The 23,281-nt window shown below is 41.4% G+C and overlaps 1 protein-coding gene across 2 annotated transcripts in view; it reads left to right on the plus strand.

Moving 5' to 3' along the window:
* The window catches only part of LOC138246422 (uncharacterized), a 274,958-nt gene that overhangs the window by 76,084 nt on the left and 175,593 nt on the right, over nucleotides 1-23,281 (plus strand). For both annotated transcript variants that reach the window (XM_069201032.1, XM_069201033.1), the window contains exons 27-36: nucleotides 163-730; nucleotides 2,259-2,851; nucleotides 4,310-4,871; nucleotides 6,032-6,231; nucleotides 7,428-7,820; nucleotides 10,080-10,366; nucleotides 11,605-11,879; nucleotides 12,225-12,817; nucleotides 16,260-16,827; nucleotides 18,414-19,006. In XM_069201032.1, the coding sequence (XP_069057133.1) occupies nucleotides 163-730; nucleotides 2,259-2,851; nucleotides 4,310-4,871; nucleotides 6,032-6,231; nucleotides 7,428-7,820; nucleotides 10,080-10,366; nucleotides 11,605-11,879; nucleotides 12,225-12,817; nucleotides 16,260-16,827; nucleotides 18,414-19,006 (4,632 nt within the window). The remainder of the gene's footprint in view (nucleotides 1-162; nucleotides 731-2,258; nucleotides 2,852-4,309; nucleotides 4,872-6,031; nucleotides 6,232-7,427; nucleotides 7,821-10,079; nucleotides 10,367-11,604; nucleotides 11,880-12,224; nucleotides 12,818-16,259; nucleotides 16,828-18,413; nucleotides 19,007-23,281) is intronic.

Consider the following 23,281-nt stretch of genomic DNA (forward strand, 5'->3'; position numbering starts at 1 on the left):
ACGTGGGATGTATTTTGTACAAGGCTTGCGTTACAAGCTAGTCAGCAGAGTATATTAATTTACCTGAGCTCATATGAGCTTTGACACTTACTTGTAGAAGGAGAATTATACCATGAATGAACAGCATATATTTTAGGTGAAAATATGTGTTTTTCATTTCAGATCAACGGCTCTGAGTATATTCTCCCAATTTCCAGTCAATCTGGTAAAATCCAGGTCTACTACAGCGGCTCTTCTGCAGTTGTCCAGACAGAGTTTGGGCTTGCGGTGTCCTTCGACTGGAGACATCATGTAGCTGTGCAGGTGCCTGCAGCATACTCAGGATCTCTTGCTGGCCTTTGTGGAAACTTCAATGGAAACAAGAGTGATGACTTCAGAATTCCTGCTGGATCCCTTGTGGGCAGTGCAATCTCTTTCGGAAATAGCTGGAAAGAAGTAGAAGAGGACACTGCTTTCATCTGCATAGACACTGACAATCCACCAGTGTGTGGTGAGGACATGGTGTCCGAGTTCAGCAACCAGAACCACTGCGGAATAATAAAGGATCCAACCGGTCCATTTAACAACAGCATCAATGCTGACACTGAGGTCTACTTCAAGAACTGTGTCTATGACCTGTGTGGAACAGACGGAGATAAGCAAACACTCTGTGAAATAATTAAAAGTTATGTGCACCATTGCCAGAGCCGTGGCAATGCCATCCGGCCATGGAGGAGCATCATTGGATGTGGTAAGTAAAAAAAGAGTTTGATGAATAAAATATTGTGTGTGGGGAAAAAAAGCAATTCAATCTAGGGTAACCATCTCACTCTAGGCAATTTCGGACCCTGTCTCCAGCCCTGGAGTTTTCACCCACAAATCGTTGTATTCAGGTGTGTTAGTCTAGGTAGCTAATTGGAAACAATACAAGACTACAACACCTAGAATGCATTAGGATATCATAAAATGTCCAGGACTTGAACCAGTATCCGTAGCAACTGGAGGAAGGAGATCAAACTAATATATGTTTACATGCAGTCTAATTTATTACCTTCAATTTTGATGGTTAATTCCTTGGAATAATATGAAAGTGAGTTAATATCTAACTCTCTGTACAGCTTGTATTCATGCATGTAGAATGGCGTTATTGTGCGAAATGGCCTCATAAACTGTGTGGCCTAGATGAGTAGTGGTAGTGACGGGTTTGTGAATCTGTACAGGCAATTTGTATTCATGAAATATATGAGGAAGCAATTTGGTCATCCTTGCACATCCCATTGGAACACTTATCTAGGTATGAATGATTTAGAAATCCCCTGTAACAATTGTAAAAATAAACACAGATTTGTGAACTTGACTGCAAAGCATTCATAGTGTCACGTAGATCTCATGTTCTGGAGTACTCATGTTTGCCATAATTTCACCCCATATAACCTCCAGCATCTAATTTTGCATTTCCGCATGAGCAAGTCTAGGTCAGAAAAAATAAATGGTAATTCCAAGTCAACTCACATGTTCTTAATTGTTTGTGTGACAATAGTTGTCAGGAGTTCACATAACACAACATAATACGTAAAAGATGAGCACATTCTGATGGATATTTCATTCCATCTCATGTTGACCTCACAAATCTTTTATGTCAACTCTGTAATCCTTATTTTTTAATGATTTTTTAGGGGAACTGTTACATGGGATACAATGCTCTATTGCAAAATGTTGATTCTTCTGGCCAAACAGGATCACAGTCTTTGTTATTTTCCTTTTAGCATTTTTCATCGTGACTATAGGACTTGTTTTATCCCGAAAAAGCGAAACCTTTTTTTTGATTAACAGAATCCTGTACATTAAATATTTCTCTACACAGATCTTTGTGTGGTAGAATTATTATATCTTACATTACCAAGCTGTGTGATATGTTGTTATTGAAATCTAGGTAGCACTTGGGTATTGTGGATGTAAGCAAGACACCTTTAAAGAAGCTGTGCACATCTCTGTATCTGTTTTCATTTTTTATCCTACAAGGCATGATAATTGATTTATGATTTATCCTCAAAGCATGGAGGTGACAGCTGTGACATTCTCAGCCATACAAACAACAACATCATGATTATTATTATTATTATTATTATTTTTATCATTATTATTGTTATTATTATTGTTGTTGTTATCATTATTATTGTTAGTAGTAGTAGTAGCATTAGTGTTATGCTAGTTGCTCTCCAGTATGTTTAGTCATTGGTACCATAACATAACTCCTTCTCTCCATTTTTATATTTCAGAAATTACTTGTCCCAGTAATCAGAAGTATGAGTTATGTGGACCATCTTGCCCTGCTACCTGTGCCGGTGCCTCAACGGTCTGCCGCAGTCAGTGCAAGGAAGGATGTCAGTGTGAGAGCGGGTTTGTTCTAAGCGGCACAGACTGTGTGCCACAAAGTCAGTGCGGCTGTACAGAAAATGGCAAATACTACAGAGTAGGAGACACTTTCTGGAAAAAGGACAACTGCCAGACTTTGTGCAGGTGTGATGGCTCCAGCAGGACTGTCCAGTGTTCTCTCTCATCTTGTGCCACTGGTGAGACTTGCACCACTGTCAAAGGCGTCTATGGCTGCCATGTTTTGCCTGATGGTATCTGCAGAGCCTCAGGAGACCCCCACTACACCAGCTTTGATGGGAGAAGATTTGATTTCCAGGGCACCTGCAAGTACGTCTTGTCTGAAGTCCAAGGTTCCAATGGTTCTCTACCCTCCTTCAGAGTGGAGGTGAAGAATGAAAAGTGGCAAGGTCTGCAGGTGGCTGTGACCAAGGAGGTTTTTGTTTCTGTATATCAGACCCAGATACGTCTCCAGAGTGGAACGTATGGCACAGTTGAGGTAGGTGAAGTGTCTGAATGTATTGATACTAAATTATTATAAACTGCTATAGAATTTCAATTCCTGCATTCCAACAGCACGTGCACCACTTTTTTGAATGACTCTTAATTATGAGCAGCAAGGTCCCTCAATTAAATCATCTTCTTGGGCACACACTTGCAAATAATTTGTTATTTTGTTTAAATCCCATTGCAGAATATCCTGAGGCCCTTACATTCCAAAGACAGGGAAACTCTATAGCACACACGCTCATTTAGAACAAGAGAATTAACATAATTCCAGGAGGCCTGATACAAGCCACATTTACAGGATTTGAATCTAAATGGAAATTATGTACTTAGCTTTTTATTACCCTGAAATTCTGGAAGGGGCCTGTGTCTGCTGGTTCTTTGTTGGGCATTCTTGTTTTCGCATATTCAAATTTTGATAAACTTAATCAAAAATAAGTTCTATTTTTCTAACACCCTATGATTGTGGTTGATGTTTAGCTTATTAATAGTAACTATTCTTAAGCCTCTAGTGTAATTTTCTACATATAAGGCCTGATTCACTTGAGGCAGAATCTCCACACTTGTGGTGGAATCACTCCACTGCGTTTCCACCCCGGGTGCGCAGATTCCACCCTGAGTGCATAGACTCTGCATCGTACCTTTAGTACACGGATGTTCCTTAGTGAATCAGGCCCATAATTTCTAACCTGCCATTGCCTGATCTTAATAAGGTAAATTGTGTTCAAGAGTCATGTATTCTCTAAAGACCATGGCCCTGAATAAATTATATGTGGAAAGGAGTGAATTGCATTCTGTATTGTTTTCATATAACATTTTTCGTTATTTTTAATTTTTCACTGTATGATATGATTACAAAAAATAAATGCACACAAGAAGAAGTAGTTGCAGTCAGGCACCACCCAATCCCAACCTCCCTCTCTCAATCTTTGTTGAATATGCATAGACCTCTCTTTCCCCATCACATGGCATATTTCTCCTCATTGTAAATGCGCCAGTACAAATTGAAACATGATTAGTATGGTTACTGGAATAGCTATACAAATCTAGTGTTATTTGGTGAGACAGTTGTGTGTGACAGAAGCGGCAGAAATACAGCATATGGACAGAAAGGAATGATGCATCTAGCTTCTGTTTGGTCCACACTTTATACATGTGTGGTTACCGTAATTGTGAGATGGTTATAAAAATAACAGCAGAAAAGAGAGGATTATGTGGACGAACCATGGTCTGGGTGGTGCATCAAACATGTGTACCTTCAATCACTGATATCAGTTTCTAAGAGCTATATTCCACAAAACATAGCGAAATGTTAAAAAACAACTTGTAATATTTCCATCTGAGGTGCAAGCTTATACAATTGTAGTTTGGTCTTTTTCCTGATTCGCTTTGTCGCCAGAGCAATTATCACATTTAATAATGAACCATTTACTATAACTTTCTCCATTAGATGAATGGAATATCTCGCACTCTACCTGTGAATATAAACAATGGAAAAGTCGTCATCTTTAAAAGTGGGGCCTACACAGTACTGAGAACAGACTTCGGGCTGACAGTCAACTATGACATGGTCTACAGCGTCTTTGTTACACTTCCTGCTCGATTCCAGGGCCAAACTAGTGGTCTGTGTGGGAACTTCAACGGGGTGGTGTCCGATGACTTCACTACCCGAAGTGGATCTGTTGTTTCTAACGCCTTCACTTTTGGTAGCAGCTGGGTTTCTGAAGGCAGCACGGGCTGTGACCACGGCTGCTCAGGTGACTGTCCAGTCTGCACTGCAGACAAAATCATGGCCTCCAAACGAGCCTGTTGGATCATCCAAGACCCCAGAGGGCCCTTCTCCTCCTGTCACTCAAAGATTGACCCAGCTCACTACTATTCTGACTGTGTCTACGACCACTGCCTGACTGAAAGGAACAGCACGGTCCTGTGCCATGCCATTCAGACCTACACAGCCACCTGCCAGGCTTCCAATGTGACCATCAGCAGCTGGAGAAACAGCTCCTTCTGTGGTGAGTACAGGGTTTTATTGTTTTTTTTTTGCCAGTGAGCTAGTTATGGAGGGAAGGGTGTAGCTGAATTTGTGGGTACAAGGCAAAAGGTTTTTGATATCTAATATTATTTATTGTATTTTTAACAATGTTTGCATTGATGTAACTAAAAACATATCAGCAATAGATAGACATCTTTAAAATATCTCAAACTACACAAGAAATACATGACACTCTTCTAATGTATGTAGTAAAACCTCAGAGTATGACTTGACTACAGCATCTGTTACATACAATTGCAGATCAATATCTGGAAAGTGAGCTAGTTTTGCACATTGATGGATTGTACCTAAACTGGACAATAATTCATAAACCACATGCCAGGTATCTTCTGTTGTCCTGCCTTAAACGGGCAGTAGCTGCAAAATAAGAATGGCATCTCAGGCTTAGCAGATTGTGACAGTTCACAATTATAATATGTCTCTGGCTCACTTCTAAAGAGGCAGTTCATCCTTCTAGCGTTACTGATAATTGACCATGGCCCTACAATGGAAACCGGGAAAAGCCTCAATCTGATCATCATAAATCTACTCCTAACATTTAGCATCAAACCCAAATAAAGATAGAGTTCTATGGTGATAGACTTGAAACAAAAGGTGTAGATTCAGAACATTAGGACAAATGTGCAGGTTGAAACCACAAATTCAACAAATATCCAGTGAGGCTTCCCCAGCTCTAGAGATGTGAATGAACTACATTCCTGAAACAAGGCCTATTTTCCTTAAAACATTGTACTAGCTAGCCTAGTCTTTAAAAATAGTCATGCTTTCACTACAATAACCCAGACTTTAAATTTTGTCATGGTTTCGCTATATTTGCATAGTGATTTTTAGCAGTGTCCAGTAGTATATGTTGGTCATATACGCTTTCTGAGGTATCAAGTACAGAGGAGCAAGCAAAGTCTTGTAAAGACAGATGTACTTTAACACACTACATTCCAAATAGAATCTCAGGCTAAAGATGGGTATCTGCATAGGTCACATAATGGAATAATATCTGCATTAATTTCCCTCTCCTAGTTCCATAATTAATTTTGTCTATTAACTCTGTATTTATTTTTCTTGACACGAGAGTCTGTTAACACATTCTATCAGTAACATCATTCTTTTGGGTATTTGCAGCCATGGCGTGTCCTGGAAACAGTCATTATGAACGCTGCAACCAGAGGTGCCAGGATTCCTGCATTGGCTCCTCCTTGCTACATCTCTGTGATGCCACCTGCTCTGAGGGTTGCGTATGCAATGATGGGTATCGGAGAAGTGGGGATACCTGCATAAGAGCGGAGCAGTGCGGCTGTGAACATGAGGGAATGTACTACAACGTGAGTATAGCTTGCTTCCTCCAAAATTCTATTCCCCTCTCAGATAACCTTGATTAAATTAGTATTGTCACCTGAGCAGTAGTTGCCATATTAACTCTGCCAGAAAAGTATGAAGGATTACCATTGAGCCCTCTCTGTACAGTCACTGCATTTATGTCTAACCAACTGCACCAACTCTCATATTAACTAGAAGCTATTGCAATTTTTTCCAACCAACAGAGGAAGCAGTCATGTACTTATACTTTACTACCTCTATACAGAGACATAGTACTCCTAGTTTTCTTTAACTGTGATGGATTTCCTGGCATGACCAAATCTGTATTTACTTACCAACCAGCCTGTGCAATCCAGTAACTTTACTTACTGATTTATCCTCCCATTACTCCTCTCCCTGTCATACTATATTTATCATCTGTCAAATAAATCCACAACTTTTCTCACATTTATTGTACGTCTCTATAAATGTGCTTTCAATAGTGTACAAGAATGTGTTAACTTTCTGGTAAACAAAACACTTGTTTTACATTAAATATGAATGGTACTGTAAAATAGTTCCTCCAACATACTACCTACTGATCATGCCAGTGCCTATCTTCTTCCTCTTAGAAATATATTTCACTCTGTATCCTTCCTTGCTTTGGGTCGAGGATATTTTTCTTCTTACTCTTCTTCTCATCTTTTCCCACTACTTCCACTGAAGCCTCTGATCACATTTACAACCACCTTCCCCCTGTGAGCCCCCATATCCCTAGGACAAACTCTCCAGAAGTTAATCTCACTTTCAATTGAAAATGTGCATGGAAAGTTGGGATGTCTTATGAAAGGATATCACAGTCTTCCTCGCTGTTCAGTAAATATCCTCACTTTTCAACTGCATATAATAGAGAGACTGAGAAATTCTCTTTTGTACTTTGTTACTGGATGTAAGCCTCCAACATATTTATTCTAATTTATAAAAGTGTCTTTGCTTGAGTAGCCATGTGTTGTTCGATCCATGTTATAGACATAGTTTTGTGAATACATATATATCTCTCTTCTTAATTCATGCCTCTTACTCTCTGCATGCCTTTTTTATTTCTTGCAATGTCCTATCTTCCTGTCTCTTTCCATTAGGAATGTTCATCTGTCTGTCCATAATGTTATCTGTGGATGTCTAAGATCTCTGTCTGACGTATGACATGTTGACTGTCTCACAGGTTGGAGATTTCATCTGGCTCTCTGGCTGCTCCAAGAGGTGCAGCTGTGACTCCACTGGTAACTTCCGCTGTATTAATGGCAGCTGTGCCCAGGGACAGGAGTGCGCAGTGAAGAATGGAAAACTAGGATGCCAGAGCCCTTGGGCAATCTGCACAGTGACGGGAGATCCACACTACCACACCTTTGATGGCACTGTGGCCAATTTTATGGGTACCTGTGCCTACGAAATAAGTCAGGGCTCTAGGTCTTCCTCAGGATTCTACTACCGAGTTGTGGCAGAGAACAGACGCTACCAGAACCCCCGCGTATCTTTCGTGTACCGCGTGACTGTCTGGCTTAACAGCACTGATGGTAACGCCAAGCTGGTCTTTGAACAAGGCAAAGTTCCAATGGTGAGAAGAATAATTTTGTCTGTGTGTAGTGTTTGAATAGTTGCATGACAGACTGACATTGCCCACATGATACATGTACCAGTGAGGCATCCCTGGGTGCACAAACTTTCACTATAGTTTGTTGATTTGAAAAAGGGCCCCGCACTGTTTGTTGTTTTGTTGTTGACGATTTCTACTTAAAATGGACGGTGGAAAATAAATGTGCTCCTGTGTCTCGAATATTTACATTCTTGCATTACACAGATGTGCTCCAGTTATGTACATATCTTTCACAATTACTGGTATAAAGAACAAAGAATACGTATTTAATTAACTTTTGACTCTACATATTGTGATGGGAGAGATGAGTATTGTTCACAGTAGCACTATTTCATTATTGCTTGAGGATTTGTTTTCTGTTTGCTTATATTTTCCTATAGAATGATATCACCGCAATTCCTTACCTTCTCCTAATAATATTTAACCAATAATATTTAAAGGGGAGTGAGCCCAGATAGTTTTTGACTCTACTGGTGTCAGAGATGCCTGGGTGAAGCGAAGATCTGCCCTTCACTCTCGTCAATACCTATGTGGGAGCGCCATACACCTTTCATAATATTGCTTTAAAAATTAAGGCATTTGAAATGTGGGGTAGAATTCACAGTTTACATGAATTACAGATGCTGCCTTGGGTTAAACTGCTAGAATCCTTACTTGTCATGGAACAATGCGAGTTTTTGAGTATTGGGCATAATAGCTCTTTTTAAAGTTCCTAACAAGGATTATGTCACAAATTAAATCATGTATTGATGTTATTCACAGTTGCACAGTAATTTTAAGAAGTCTGATGAAATGTCAGTTGATTTAACAATGTGAGCAGTTGATCTTCTCCTAGCATTTAAAGAAACAACTTTCAGAGAAAAAAGATTTTTCATAGATATTATGACTAACCGTCCATAAAGCTGAAAAGGAAACATATTTTCCTCATCCATCTCAGAATTAATACAGATATGATAAGGGAAATATATCCTTCCAACAGCAGCAATGTATCTATCCAATGTCACATTTTATAATTTGTACAAAGTGGTGTCTAGCCTTTGCACCATATTGCTAAAACAGACGTTGCATGTGGATCAAGGATCAGGCCGCAAGAAGTGGGCGAAAAGGGCTTAATCATACACTTGATTGTTAATGAGATTTTGAAACTGGCTATTTCAAGGATATGAGAGGAAATATGATTTTATAGTATTTTATTGCATTGCATAGTTTTATAAAGGGCTAAATATTTAATGGCATATTAGTCCACCTATGGCCGCTATCACTTTTCAATGTGTGTTTCATTCATCTATCCATCATCTGTGGCTTATAACCTTCTGAATATTAAAATCAGAAAATAGGAATGTCCTGGTAGACAAGAAAGATTTTCTCGTCTTCAATTAGAATGCACATACGGTCTGTTAAGAGGTGCAGGAATATATAGCACTGAGAGATCTCATGTTCACCCCCTCAGTCTCTTCATTTATAAGCCAAGGTAACAGCTCACGTCTTTTGTTAGCTCTTTCTGTAGTTTCTCCCCCTTGCAGCACTGCTGTGCGTTTTGGGACTCTTTAAGTTGTGTTTTAGCTCACACTGTGGTGCTGTTTTGTGTTTTTTTTGTACAGCGCACAACACATGTATAACTGCATAGTAGAAAAAGCAATTATTGGCTTTCTGTGGTTGCTGAATACTATCCACGTTCCTGGCCTGGAAATATGGCATGCACGTGGTTACCAGCTTACATATTGCCACTCTCCCAACTTATAGTGGCTAATGGACATTCTGCTTAAAAACAAATATTGAATAATACTTTTATTAAGAAAACTTCTTCCCATATGTGTGTTTCTGGACAATGAACCGACTATAAATCATACAGCAAAAAATGTGGATGAGTATTAATTAGGCTATACTCCTGCGATCTTCGCAGAAAGCTGTAAACGAAAGTGTAGTCAGAACTGTCACAATTGGTCATCTTCCAACATGATCTGCCAGAGTCTGTATAAGTTTGTATAAGTAGGCATGTAGGTCAAAAACATGTGTACTCTATAAACTCAATATATGTTTTGACATCTACTTACGAAGTATCATCCTGTTCACTACGATCACCTGTTATTTGTTAAGTATATTAATTCTAACTACATGCTTCTATTAGCATCAGTAGGTACCCGTAGGGTATGGGTGGTGTGATTAGTTCTTAGTGTTGTTAGAAATATCCCACTTATTTCTCACTTATTTGAATTTCAGATCAATGGAGTCCCAGCCAGACTCCCAGCAACCCTGGGTTCTCTCGCAACCATCACATCAGCCAAGAGCGCCATCTCTGTGGACACAGCCTTCGGGGTCCGCATCCGGTACAATGGTGTTAATACACTCACAGTGCAAGTTGCGCCGCAGTACAAAGGTCAAGTGCGTGGGATGTGTGGAAACTACAACGGAAACCCCAAGGATGACAAAATGAAACCTGATGGAACACTTGCGCGCAATGATGCAGAGTTTGGAAACTCCTGGAAAGCAGATCTCAGTTCTGTAGGGTGAGCAATTTTGTATTTCGGTTCTAAAAATCAGAAAACTCAGCCATAAAGTATAAAGCAGGCTGAAGAAGGCTTTGCCGATTATTTTGCTATGGTCTACATATGATGTATTCATGCCAGAGCACAGACGTCCTTACACACAAACGCACACACCTACGCAAAAACACACGCCCACACACAATTTAGAATGAATTATATCTAAATCATTCAGAACTGAATGACATTTATTGGGAGCAATACCAGGCACGTAGCATAAGTGTGATATAAAAGCTGTATCTAAAGCATCACCGAATTGGCAATAGTGAAGGCTTATTGACTCATAAGCCCTGTCACGTTGCGTGACGCAACTGTAAAGTTAGCTTGTGCCTCCATGTTCAAGGTGTGATATACTTACAAGGGGATTCTATTTTCCCTGCGCCTGAGGAGTCTTGGCTCAGGAACAACCAATGGAAGTGGGCATCCTAAAATCTAACTGAGATATTACTCGTCCTGTCAGGCTCACCCACATGACTGCATCATTGGCTCATAAAGATACACAATAAAGACTGTATGCACTTGAAACCAAAACACTTAATGGCAATGAGGACTGCCACATTGGCACTGATAGAAACATTTCTAATAGACAAGAGGAGATGGGCACGTAGCACAGTCAGAAGCAGTCCGTCATGTCTATCGCTATCATGGGAGACATGTGAATGCCAGCATTGTATGCCCATATCACATTGATGACCACATACAACGGGGTTGCCTGACTGCTGACCTGGCCTTTGAGTAATTGACTAACCTGTGGAAAGTCAGCCCTTTTGTTATTAAATGTAGAGGCATTCAGTGTCCTGGGATATGACATTCTTGAGTCGGGCCTCCATTTACATCTGGTGACGAGTCCATTGGTGTCTTTAACTATCCCCAATAGCACTTCCTGGGGTGTGTGCTTGTAGTTCGATGCTAGGTAACCAATACACCACATCACAAACATACTTTTAGAGAAGCTGATGAAAACCACTTAGTATAGTTGCATTAACTATGATATGTACGTAAGCATCGTACAAGCGTCTGCAAAATGCTTCAATAAATGAAAAGAGCAGCATAGAAACAACTGTAGTGAAATGTCTGGAAATGAAACAGCTGTACAGTGAAAAAATGTTGTATGATCGTACCGTGATAACAAAATAAAAACCAGTAACTAATACAGCGAAAGGACCAACTTCTATGAATTTCATTCTCTCTCCTCTCCTCAGCTGTGTGGATGATACAGCTGTGATCAGCCCTAATGACACCTGCACTAATATGGGAGCCATCGAAGGGCTGTGCAAGATCCTCTCCCGCCCATCAGGCCCCTTCGATGAGTGCCAGTGGTACGAGGACGCGGAACCATTTGTGGCCTCTTGTGTGTATGATCTCTGCTACTACGGCACAAACAAAGGGATGCTCTGCACAGCTGTCCAGGCCTACGAGGAGATCTGTAACCTTCACAGCTTGGTGATTCCAGACTGGAGGTCAGAGCTGCAGTGTGGTGAGTCAGCAGCTCTGTTTCACAGTTTATGATGGGGGGTGCTTAATTCATTCAGCTCTTTCCCAAGCGTAGCGCAGACATATACAGCTATGTTAAGCCTGTGAGGAAAAACCTTAGCATATGATGGTAAATTCTTTCAAATTACATAGCAAACTTTAATATGTGTTTCACTGAGGCATTTGAATCTTAGTGATATTGCAAATTCTGAAGTCCTATTGAACTGGAGTACAGTGTCTGTGCAGGATATTCGGTGAAACAGCAGATAATACATTGTTCTTAACTTCCTGCAGATGAAGAGCCTTACATATAGTTAAAATCATGTAATTCCAGTTCTGTTCCTTTCAGATGACACCTGCCCCGAGAACAGTCACTATGAACTGTTTGGCACTGGCTGCCCAACCACCTGCAGCAATCTTCATCAAAGTGCCCCATGCACAGCAGTGAGTGTGGACGGATGCTTCTGTGATGAAGGATTTGCGCTTCACTCTGGACTCTGTGTGCCAGAAAGTCAGTGCGGCTGCACTATGGACGGTGTCTACTACAATCTGGGAGATGAGGTCTTCCTAACAGATACCTGCAGCCAGAAATGCACCTGCATCGCACAACAGATGGTGTGTGAAGCCCACACGTGTGCCGCCCTAGACGAATGTAAGGTTATGAACGGAATCAGGAAGTGCTACCCTGCAGACATTGGCATATGCTGGGCCTCTGGAGATCCTCACTACCGCACCTTTGATGGAGTTACCTTCGACTATCAAGGAACCTGCAAGTACACACTCAGCATGTACTCCTCCCAAAATGGGACTCTCGTTGACTTCAGTGTCATGGTGCAGAATGAGCACCGATCATCGCCAGTGGTGGCCTGGACAAGATCGGTGGAAGTGAATGTCTATGGAGAGCAGATTTCCATAGCAAGTGGAGAATATGGCAGTATTCAGGTATGGATACACTGTGATGCTACTTGTTCTTTTCAACTGCAGAAATAGACTTTAAGTGCTTAAGGGGCAATACTTTTGCTGCTACCTTTGGAAGAGTCACTCCATTTAAGGTTATATCTGCCTGATTTGAGAGACAGGAGAATTCTGTCACTCTGACAGTGAAACCTGCCTAAAGTTGAGTATAATAGACAGCTCAGCACTAATGTTGCTTAATGATCTCTTGAGAGATTGAAATTAGTTCTTGTGTTTAGCGCATTGAGTGTCTAATATTTTCTGTAGATAAAAAGAGCGCATTTGCCCTCTGTTCAGAGTCAATATAGATTTGGCTGCTTACCATTAAAGCTGGAGTTCGCCCTCCTCGAGTTTTATTGTCTTGCTACTTGTTAAAGGGATTCATATATTGGCCTGGTTTATTTGCAAGCATATCTAATTTCAATATTCTGGCTTCACAGTCCAATATCACAGAATGTAGAACCTTGGGCACTTCAATTTAATTTATTTAAAATGGCTGAATAGCTAGTTACTTACATACTGTCTGTTATGCCAACTAGCATGTAGAGCAGCAAACAAAGGACCTCCGATTCTGTCTTGGGAACGTTTCCACACAGCGCCCCAGCTGCAGCTCAGGATTTCTATTTCTGCTTCCACAATTCACCTCCAGGTGTTATTTGGCCTGCTTCTCTTCTGTTTGCCTTCTGGGGTCCAATGGGGACCTGCTTTTGTGACAGAGTCTTGAACAGTTACACCAGTTCTAGTGGTTGACCTGTTTTGCCGTATATGTTCCTCATATTGCAGAGATAGCAGTATGAGCAGCCATTTCTTGCATGTGTGTGATCCTGAAATCGAATTTAGAACATTGCTAGCTCTAAACGATGGTGGCATCCATGGATCTGCATAGTGTTTTCACAAGTGAAAAAGCTAGTTAGAGAAGTATGGTCTCATGGAGTACTTCCTCCCTTCTACACTAAGTCAAAGATATCCTGACACATCCATCCATGGGCTTTGGGCTTTCCCTTGCCATCCAATTCAATTGGAACAGGAGCAAAGCAGGGTTCTAAAAAGGTTATATATTCCTCGTATATCATTAGATTTAATTTCCAGAATTTTCTTTTTTGGAAACGTGGTGAACTGAAGTTTCTTGTGGCCGATACCATCATGATGTTCCATCAGAAGCTTAGACTTGCCCACAAGGGGATTATAATAGGGTGGGTTTGTTAGCAAAACCAGTGGTACATTTTCTAGCTTCTTGTGGATCGCTAACAGTGTCCACTCACAATTGTGGTTGTGCTCCATGAGTTGAGTTTTCATATTCAAATTGTCATCCTCATGGGCCTTTTTAAAGTCCTCCAACAAGGAGACCCTCAATCTTAGGACCTTATTTATAGGCCCCTAGTGCCACAGGAGCGTCACATTTTGTGACACGCCTGTGGCGCTAAGCACAGCGCCGAATTTACAAGGTGGCATTAAGCCACTTTTTGTTGCTTAAGCCACCTTGTAAATATGGCCCCTTCCCACGCAGCACTGTGCGTGGAAGGGGTGTGCAATGGGTGTTGCTGTGGATGTGCCACAGCAACACCCATTGCATTTTGACGCTGCCTCAAATTTATGAAATTTCATAAACCTGAGGCAGCGACAAAATCTAACACTACCCCGAGGGGTGGCGTTAGCAGGGCGCAACGAGGAGGAATACTGCTGCACGCATAGAAAATGCAAAATTCCAGAAATTATTGTTTGTGTACAGGAAGGTATCCCTTCCTGCACATAAACAATCATTTGAAAATGACGCTTTGGCACTTCTGTGTTTGCTGCACTCTGCAGCACACACAGAAGTGCCAAAGCGTCATTAGTGATTGTTTATGTGCAGGAAGGGACTCCTTCCCGTACATAAACAATCATACCCCTCAACACAGACAACCTTGCACGATGGTGCAAGGATGCCTGCGTTGGCGCTGCAGCTAAATTTAGCGCCAGCGCAGGGGGAAACACAGGGATGCGCCGTATTCCCTTAAATACAGAACATCCCTGCGTTTCTAAAGTGACACAGCACATTGCTTCCAATTTTGGCGCAGCACCACGCTGCACCACTTTTCTTTAAATCCGGCCCTCAGTTTCACACAGAGTTGCAGCTTCCGTCCTTGCAACTGAAGCCTACTTTTAAATTCGTTGGTTACCCTGTTTCTTCTCCCATTAAACAATGGGGACAATAAAGTTTGCACACTGACAGCCTGTGCAGAAAGTAAGCTGTCTGCATCTGTAGCAGCAACAGCTCTCTGACATTTAGCTGGAAGCACTTGGGGTGCTTCTCAGCTTGCGTCTTGTGCTTGGACTAGCTATGGACTGGGCGTGTGGTTCTGTAACTCTCTCTGTGTTCTTGCAGTGCGGACTTTCACCAGATTTCCCACATTCCTTTACTGTATTTCTTGTCGTGGACCTACTCGTTCTCATTTCGGGTTTTACTTATATAACTACTGATACCCGGATGTACACAAGATGTAAACTGTGACAGGACTAGTGGGTAACAGGGTTGCTACTGAAGATTCAAATTAGATATGGTAAGAACAAATTGTTTGACAGGCGATGCTGCTGTGAATTAATTGCACAGTATTTCAAACAGAATACGTTAATTAGGCTAAAGGTATAGGTCAGATATATGGGCCAACTTTGGTACTCCTCAGTGAATTTGATTTGTATTGATATCGGTGAACTTTTTTACATTTGCCAATTTAATGCATTTTGAGTTATGTTGATCAATACAAATGAAAGTTGGCTGAAGTTTTAAGCCAGAGGCACACATATGCACGGTCGTCAGTCATAGAAGCTGAGAGGAAGGGCAAGCAATGTAGACCAAACTGATGAGAAATTAAATACAAGTGAATTGAACAGCGCAGTAATAGTGGGAAAAAACTCAGAAATCGTAGGTTGTGAATTCACGCTCCAGATTTCACTTTTATGATTGCAAAACCCTTGGCAGTGTAACAGGCCAAAATTTTATGCAAAATGCGAAGGCATTTGTTTAATATAACAATAATGCATTTACTGTGGCCACAGGTTAGCTATGCAAACAACCCTTTAGCATTACACTGTCACTGACTCCGAGGGAGCTTCCTTAACCCTGTGGTGTTTGAATTGCAAAATCCATAATATTAGAACTGTATTCATCATCATATTGATGACAAGTAAACGCCCCGAATCACAATACTGCAAGAAATGCTTTAAAGGATGAACCGTAAAATATAAAAGCAAACGGCCAGATGTACACATTATCAAGCTTGATTTAAAAGGAGAAGTCAAGACTTTTACATTTACCGGATTTAAGACTACATAGGGTCTGGAGTTAAAATGAAAGAAAAGAACAGTTGTAAGACATGAAAAAAGGAAAATGTGAAGAAAATAATTAAATTAAAATCATGCATTTTAATTTACATACATATTGTCATTTCAGATCAACGGCTCTGAGTATATCCTCCCAATTTCAAGTCAATCTGGTAAAATCCAGGTCTACTACAGTGGCTCCTCTGCAGTCGTCCAGACAGATTTTGGCCTTGTGGTGTCCTACGACTGGAGACATCATGTAGCTGTGCGGGTGCCTGCAACATACTCAGGATCTCTTGCTGGCCTTTGTGGAAACTTCAATGGAAACATGAATGACGACTTCAGGGTTCCTGATGGATCTCTGGTGGGCAGTGCAGTCACTTTTGGAAACAGCTGGAAAGAAGATGACGAGGACTCTGCCTTCATCTGCATTGACACTGACAATCCACCAATGTGTGGTGAAGATATGGTGTCCCAGTTCAGCAACCAGAACCACTGTGGAATCATGAAAGATCCAGCTGGTCCATTTAACAGCAGCATCAATGCTGACACTGAGGTCTACTTCAAGAACTGTGTCTATGACCTGTGTGGAACAGACGAAGATAAGCAAACACTCTGTGAAAATGTGAAAAATTATGCCCACCATTGTCAGAGTCGTGGCAATGCCATTCGACCATGGAGGAGTCTCATTGGATGTGGTATGTCAAAAATGTTTGGTTATTTTTTTATTTTTTTATTTTTTTATTTCACTCTTGGTTTTGCTTTTCATTTACCTCAGAGGACTGTAGGTGAGTAAGAGCATGGTTACTGTAATAAAGAAGTAAGAGTCCAACCAGCACGAGGTGGGCCCCCATCGTATATTCCTCACTCTCATAAGCATGAAGTTCAGTAAAAGGTTTTTAGCAGTTTAGTCATGGGCCTTTTCTAAAAAACATCAAATATGTGAAACACATATTTTTGCCCCCAGTTTAGATACAAGGAAATATACATCTACACACTTGCTGTTTATAGCTTACCAATAATTGCCACTAGGAAACATACTATAATAAAATATGCAAAAAGGTGAACATATTCGGCTCTGATCCCTCAAATACAAACAAAATAAGAGCATTTAAAGTAAAATGTTCTTATCCTCGTCTGACGTATTTGATTATATTCCATAATTTCATCACATATTTATCTTTCATTTGATCTTTGAAATCTTTAATATTTAATATTTTGGGAGATGGACTGGTCGTGACATATGTGGTATTCCGTTATATACTCGTGTTGATCAATCTGAATAAATGAAAATAAAAGAATCCTCTTTACTTTAACCTTAAATCACCATAGTTATTGGCAAGTTTAAATCATAAAAAAGGTGGCGATTTCAATTTCATTAACATGACTCTAAACATTAAATATATTCTGGAATACATTCCGTCATTTTTGTAGTAACACCTGTACCTTTCCATACCGTTCTTTACCATATTTTTGCACAGTGCATAGGCAGCAGCACATGCTGTTTGTGAGAACCAGTGAATGAATGTTTCCACATCCCTGCATCTCTATTTCATATATTATCACCTAAGGGATTAGAACCACTGAAACATCTATGATGTGTATACAGTGCTCCAAGAACACTGCTTTGGTGTTACATACTTTCCAAAAAGTATTGTTATTATTCTTATTATTCTTATTAGTAGTAATAGTAGTACTAGTCGCGGCTCGTGCTGATTCTGGGGGCGGGGCGGTGCTGGGGGGTTGTAGAATAAATAAAATAAAAAATGTACCTTTGTTCCCGTGCCGCGCCCCGCTCCTCTGTCCCTTGACGCTTTCACTTCAGGCACAGGCTCCCAGCCTGCCCTGCGCCTATCCTGACGCTGCTTAAATCAGTGTCCGGATTGTCTGGGAGCGCCCAGCCAGGACGCTCCCAGACAGACTGGGAGCCTGTGGAGGCCCTCTTCAGCCCAGAAACCGAGAGAGCCTACAGCGCATGTGTGCTTGGCTGGCCCACGACGGCCGGCCAAAAACACATGCGCCTTGAGGGGAGTGCACAGTGCACTCCCCTCTGCTCGTCACCCCCAATGCCTCGCCCCACTTCACAAGGAAGGGATAATAAACATAGTTTATTATCCCTTCCTTGTGAAGTTTTTAAAGCAGTTGCTGCTGGCGGGGGGGGGGGGGCAACGCTCCTCCTCCCTCATGGAGGAGACGCCCCTGAGTAGTACTATACTTGATTGCTGTATTAGGATTAATGTTTGAAACTTTTATAGGTACACCTTTAACACTATGTTTTTTCCAGACATTACATGTCCCACTAACCAGAAGTATGAGTTATGTGGACCATCTTGCCCTGCGACCTGTGCCGGTGCCTCAACCTTCTGCCGCGGTCAGTGTAAGGAAGGATGCCAGTGTGAGAGCGGGTTTGTTCTGAGTGGCACAGACTGTGTGCCGCAGAGTCAGTGCGGCTGCACAGAAAATGGCAAATATTACAGAGCAGGAGACACTTTCTGGAAAAAAGACAACTGCCAGACTTTGTGCCGGTGTGATGGCACCACAAGGTCTGTCCAGTGCTTGCGCTCATCTTGTGCCACTGGTGAGACTTGCACCACTGTCAAAGGTGTCTATGGCTGCCACGTTCTGCCTGATGGTATCTGTCGAGCCTCAGGTGACCCTCACTATACCAGCTTTGATGGGAGAAGGTTTGATTTCCAGGGCACCTGCAAGTACGTCTTGTCTGAAGTCCAAGGTTCTAATGGATCTCTGCCCTTCTTCAGAGTGGAGGTGAAAAATGAACAATGGCAAGGCCTGCGGGTGGCTGTGACCAAGGAGGTCTTTGTTTCTGTGTATCAGACTCAGATACGTCTCCAGAGTGGAAGACGTAGCACAATTGAGGTAAGTGAACAGTCTGAATGAAGTAATCCTAATTTATAGCAGCTTTGTAGAAAATGTCCATGTTTGGCTTCCACTATGAAAGATACCTCTTTTTACATCCCTCTGTCTCTATGAGCAGCAAGGAAAGATCTTAATTGAGATTTTGAAAAACTGTAAGAACATGTTTTAAGCAAACATATAATGAAGATAACAGTGACTACGTTTACTACTGCAAATCTTTTTTAATTCTATGTTGTTCAATTTTATGTACATTTTCTTGACTAAGTCCTGAGAGTCTTGCATTTCAAAGACATTGTTATGCATTCCGGCCCTAATATTTAGCAAATTCTCCATTAATATCCATAAGTTTAGGCATAACGTAATGTAGGACTGTCTTTCTTCAGGAAACTCGTACATTAGCTACATCTGTAGACAAATCCATTTATATTTGAGCAACTTCAATTGCCATTTGCCTAATTTCTTGCGTAATATTAATCACAATAATAATCTGAAGTATTAGAGCTCTATGCTGTTAGCTTTAACCTCAGCCATTTCAATTTAAAATGTGGTCACATGTAGGACATTCAAGATAGCTCATTAGTTATTCAACAAGACACCTTAGACAGCAGTTCACAACTAAGCTCCTCTGACCATTTCACAAATTGCTAAGTTTCAGAATGTCTTTACTTGTCGCACCCATATCAAGGCCATGAATCTGATTTTACAAACAGAAGTACATCATATTGTGTAGCTGTAGATAGGTATGTGGTAAGTAACCTTCAGCCCTTTCTCTGTGAAACTCCAATGATCCTTCTGCCAAAATCAGATTATTAACAGAGCATAATGTAGTGGATATCTTCTGCCCAATTACAAATGGCAGAACGGGTATAGGTGTATGTGGACACATCATAGCTGAAGGCTACAGCAATGGAAGCTGAAGTGTGTAGCACAAACAAGGAAAAGGCTGCCATTTTGTTTTCAGGCCACGGCCCATCTACATGACTTTATGGCCCTTTTCCAACAAACAAAGGATTGACCATCAGGCCACAGGTACAGTAAACAAAAAGCAGTGGAAGAGGACAGTGTAGGGAGTGTCATCTGCACAAACATGTAAAACCTGCAACTATATTTTTATCAACAATTTTTTGATAGGGGACGAGGTACTATGCAACACTAATCACTACATGGTGCTTTGGCCACTGGTCACATTACATTAAAGAGTTACATTGAAATTAACCTAGTAATACTCTTAGCACTGAAGGCACAAAGTCTAATTTGAAATTAGGAGGATTTTCTGTAAGGTATTGCCTGATATAGAGAAACTGCAACCATATTTTGAGGAAGTCTTTGACTCTAACATGGTGGAGAAGGCTGGTGTTCTGCAGGATTCTTCCTGATTGATATAGTTTATTTTAAAGTTTAATGGAAGGTAGGCGAATGCACCCAAAAGGTAACTATAGTCAATCTTGTATGGGTATTACACAGCAATCATGACTCTTCTTAGCACTAAAGAGCCAGTGTTAAACATTCCCATAGTGCTTTTGTTGGTATGTTGCTGTGTTCCAAATTTTAGAAGGGAAATCCTGATTTTACCTGGGGCAGAATAAACAACAAGTAGCCAATTCTGATATTAAATATGATTCATGCTAGTGCCCCTTCACCTTCAGTGGGGTTAATGGGAGCACATTATTTACAGACTTGCAGTTGGGAGTTCCAAGGTTTCCAAGTGTATGCTTCTTTTAATCCAATTTTCTCTTCACAATTCACTCAAAAGTGTCTTGCTTTATTGTGGCTAGAATGGCCAAAGTTGGCAAATATCATTAGTGATAATTGTTTTTCTGGAGATGTTAGAGTCAGAGACCGTGCTTAATTTGTAAAATAAAAATAGATGTAGGTGCCCAATTCTTTCCTTGAACTGCCACTGCCCACTTCTATCATATAGCCCACTGTCTCCACTGTTGGTGCCCTCATACACCACTAGCATCCTTTAGGGCTGTGTTGCAAGTAGGCCTCCCTGCCTCAAGAAGAATCTGTGGGGGGGGTCTATCCCAAAAATATTTTGAAAGAGGGGTAACACAGGGCAATGCATGCCTTTTGCATATAAAGGATATACACAACTAGGGTATTAGGCTGTTCATACCTTTTGATATCGGTGACAGTTCACCTGGTTCACTCGTGACAGCCATGCCCATTTGTGTTATATTGCAAGTGATGTTCTGTCCTGTGTCAAAATATTTTGCTGTTGCTGCCTGTACAATAACTCTTTAAATAAGGAACATAAATAAAATAAACTCATTGGCAATACACAAAACATGGATCGACTGAATCATTTATAGGTCTCCAGACTTATTGTTACCCATAGCTATAGAGTGGGCTTTCAGTCAGCCCCTTAATCATGATCAGATGGCTTTGTTGCCTATCACAGTTGTGTACTCCTCATTAGATAGCTTTTTACCCTATTCCTGTGTTTATCACACCAAGAAGCATTTCAGTTTCACAGTGTTCTGATTGAAAGACCTGTGTCCTTGAACTACATTCTTGAAATAATTATTTTTAGGTTACACCTGAGACAGAACATGCCCTGTTTGCTTGTGACATTTTTTGTTAACATAATACCAAAAATACTTAGAGCCCACCCGTTACTTGTTGGTTTCAGTTTCTTTTTGTGTGTTTGTCCTTTCGGTGGAGCATGGACGAAGTTTAGCTTTCTGTCCTCAGCCACTGGTTACACATTTCTGGAGGTACTTTTTTAATTTTGCTTAAGCACTCCAAAAGGGAGCATCTTGTCTCCCTTATGTACTGCTCTCCATCTCACCAACCCTTGTGTTGCTCTCTCTCGCCCATGTCCTTCTATCCCCGCATATTGCTCTCCAAACCATGTGCTTCTTTATTCTTCAGCTCTCCCCTCTCAGCTGTGCTCCATGTTTGTCTCTCCTGCTCTGCTCTATACTCCTTTCCCTGCTCTATTTGATCCTTCCACCACCCTCCATATTTCTTCAGCTCTCCAACTCCCAACAATAGCCCCCAACAGTCCCCCAGGTTGCCCTGCTCTTCTTCATTTCTTTAATTTTACACACATATACAAAAATATCACAAATCACAGTAAGCCCCTTGTGCAAAACGCTTGCCAGAGGTCATTCTGTAGCACAGAAGTCTATCCTCTATGCCTCCAACTGCAGCACAGGCCTCCCAACTCTCCATGTACATGGAAATTGCTGAATAAAAACATTCTCCACTGCTTCTTCTCATCCCAGTGGCGCTAAACAATCAATCACCAGGCACACTCAATGATTCCAAGATCAGTAATGCTGCATTGGTCAACACTGCTGAAGTGAAACAAAGTCTTGTGTCCAGCACTGGCACTGTAGGCAGTTCATTGAGGAATGTCACTGCAGTTTTCTAAGGACCTCTTTTACCCCTTTTTAAAAGTACAGAGCTTTAACATTTCTGATAAATGAGCACTGAATTTGTGCCTCGTTGTAAAAGGGTAAGGGGTCACTTAGACCTTAGAGCTAACTAAAAAAGGGTGCAAGTTTTGACCCATTCTTTGGACCACAGCCTCACTTCAGCTATGTGTAAGTAGCACTTTCTTGTATATTGCTGCCACCAGATTGTTGCAAATTGTAACCACATGCTTAGCATGTAAGCCATGAATTAACTCATGCTAAATGGGAGCGTAAATTCAGTTGCAGCTCCTCCGCAGCTGCAGAGGAGCATCGCCTCACTGGCTCAGCTCCAGCTGCTGAAAAACTAAAACAATATTTTAATATTGTTTTATTTTTCAGCTGCTGGCTGAGTCAGCATGTGCAGGGAGCGGTGGGCCAGGCCATGGGACGGGGGGATGGAGTGGAGTCACTGGAGTGCACTTAAAAGTGCGCATGTCAGCTTGGCTGGTCGTCTCAGGCCATCTAAACAGACATGCGCACTTAGGTTTCTCCAACCCGGCTGCGAGGCACATCCGGGTTGGAGAAACAGCACAGACTCATGTACACTGTCTGAGCGGCAGACCAAGCCGCTCAGACCAATTCTAGTGCTGCTCTCATGCTAAGTATACCATGAGAGAAGCACCAGGATTGCGTGGGGGAACCTGTGCTGGTATCCCAGGGGCTGCTGGGACATCATCAGGAGCAGGAGAGCAGAGAAGTAAAGCGGCCAACAGCGTTGGTGGCAGGACAGGTAAGGTGTTTTTATTATTTCCCTAATCCCCTGTGCACCCATACCCCCCTGCTTGAGATTTGTGGCAGCCGCCACAGCGGTCATTACTTGCCAGTTTTTATTTTTTACAGAAATAGGTAA

Source organism: Pleurodeles waltl, chromosome 7 (assembly GCF_031143425.1).
Source record: "Pleurodeles waltl isolate 20211129_DDA chromosome 7, aPleWal1.hap1.20221129, whole genome shotgun sequence".
NCBI classification, from domain to species: domain Eukaryota; kingdom Metazoa; phylum Chordata; class Amphibia; order Caudata; family Salamandridae; genus Pleurodeles; species Pleurodeles waltl.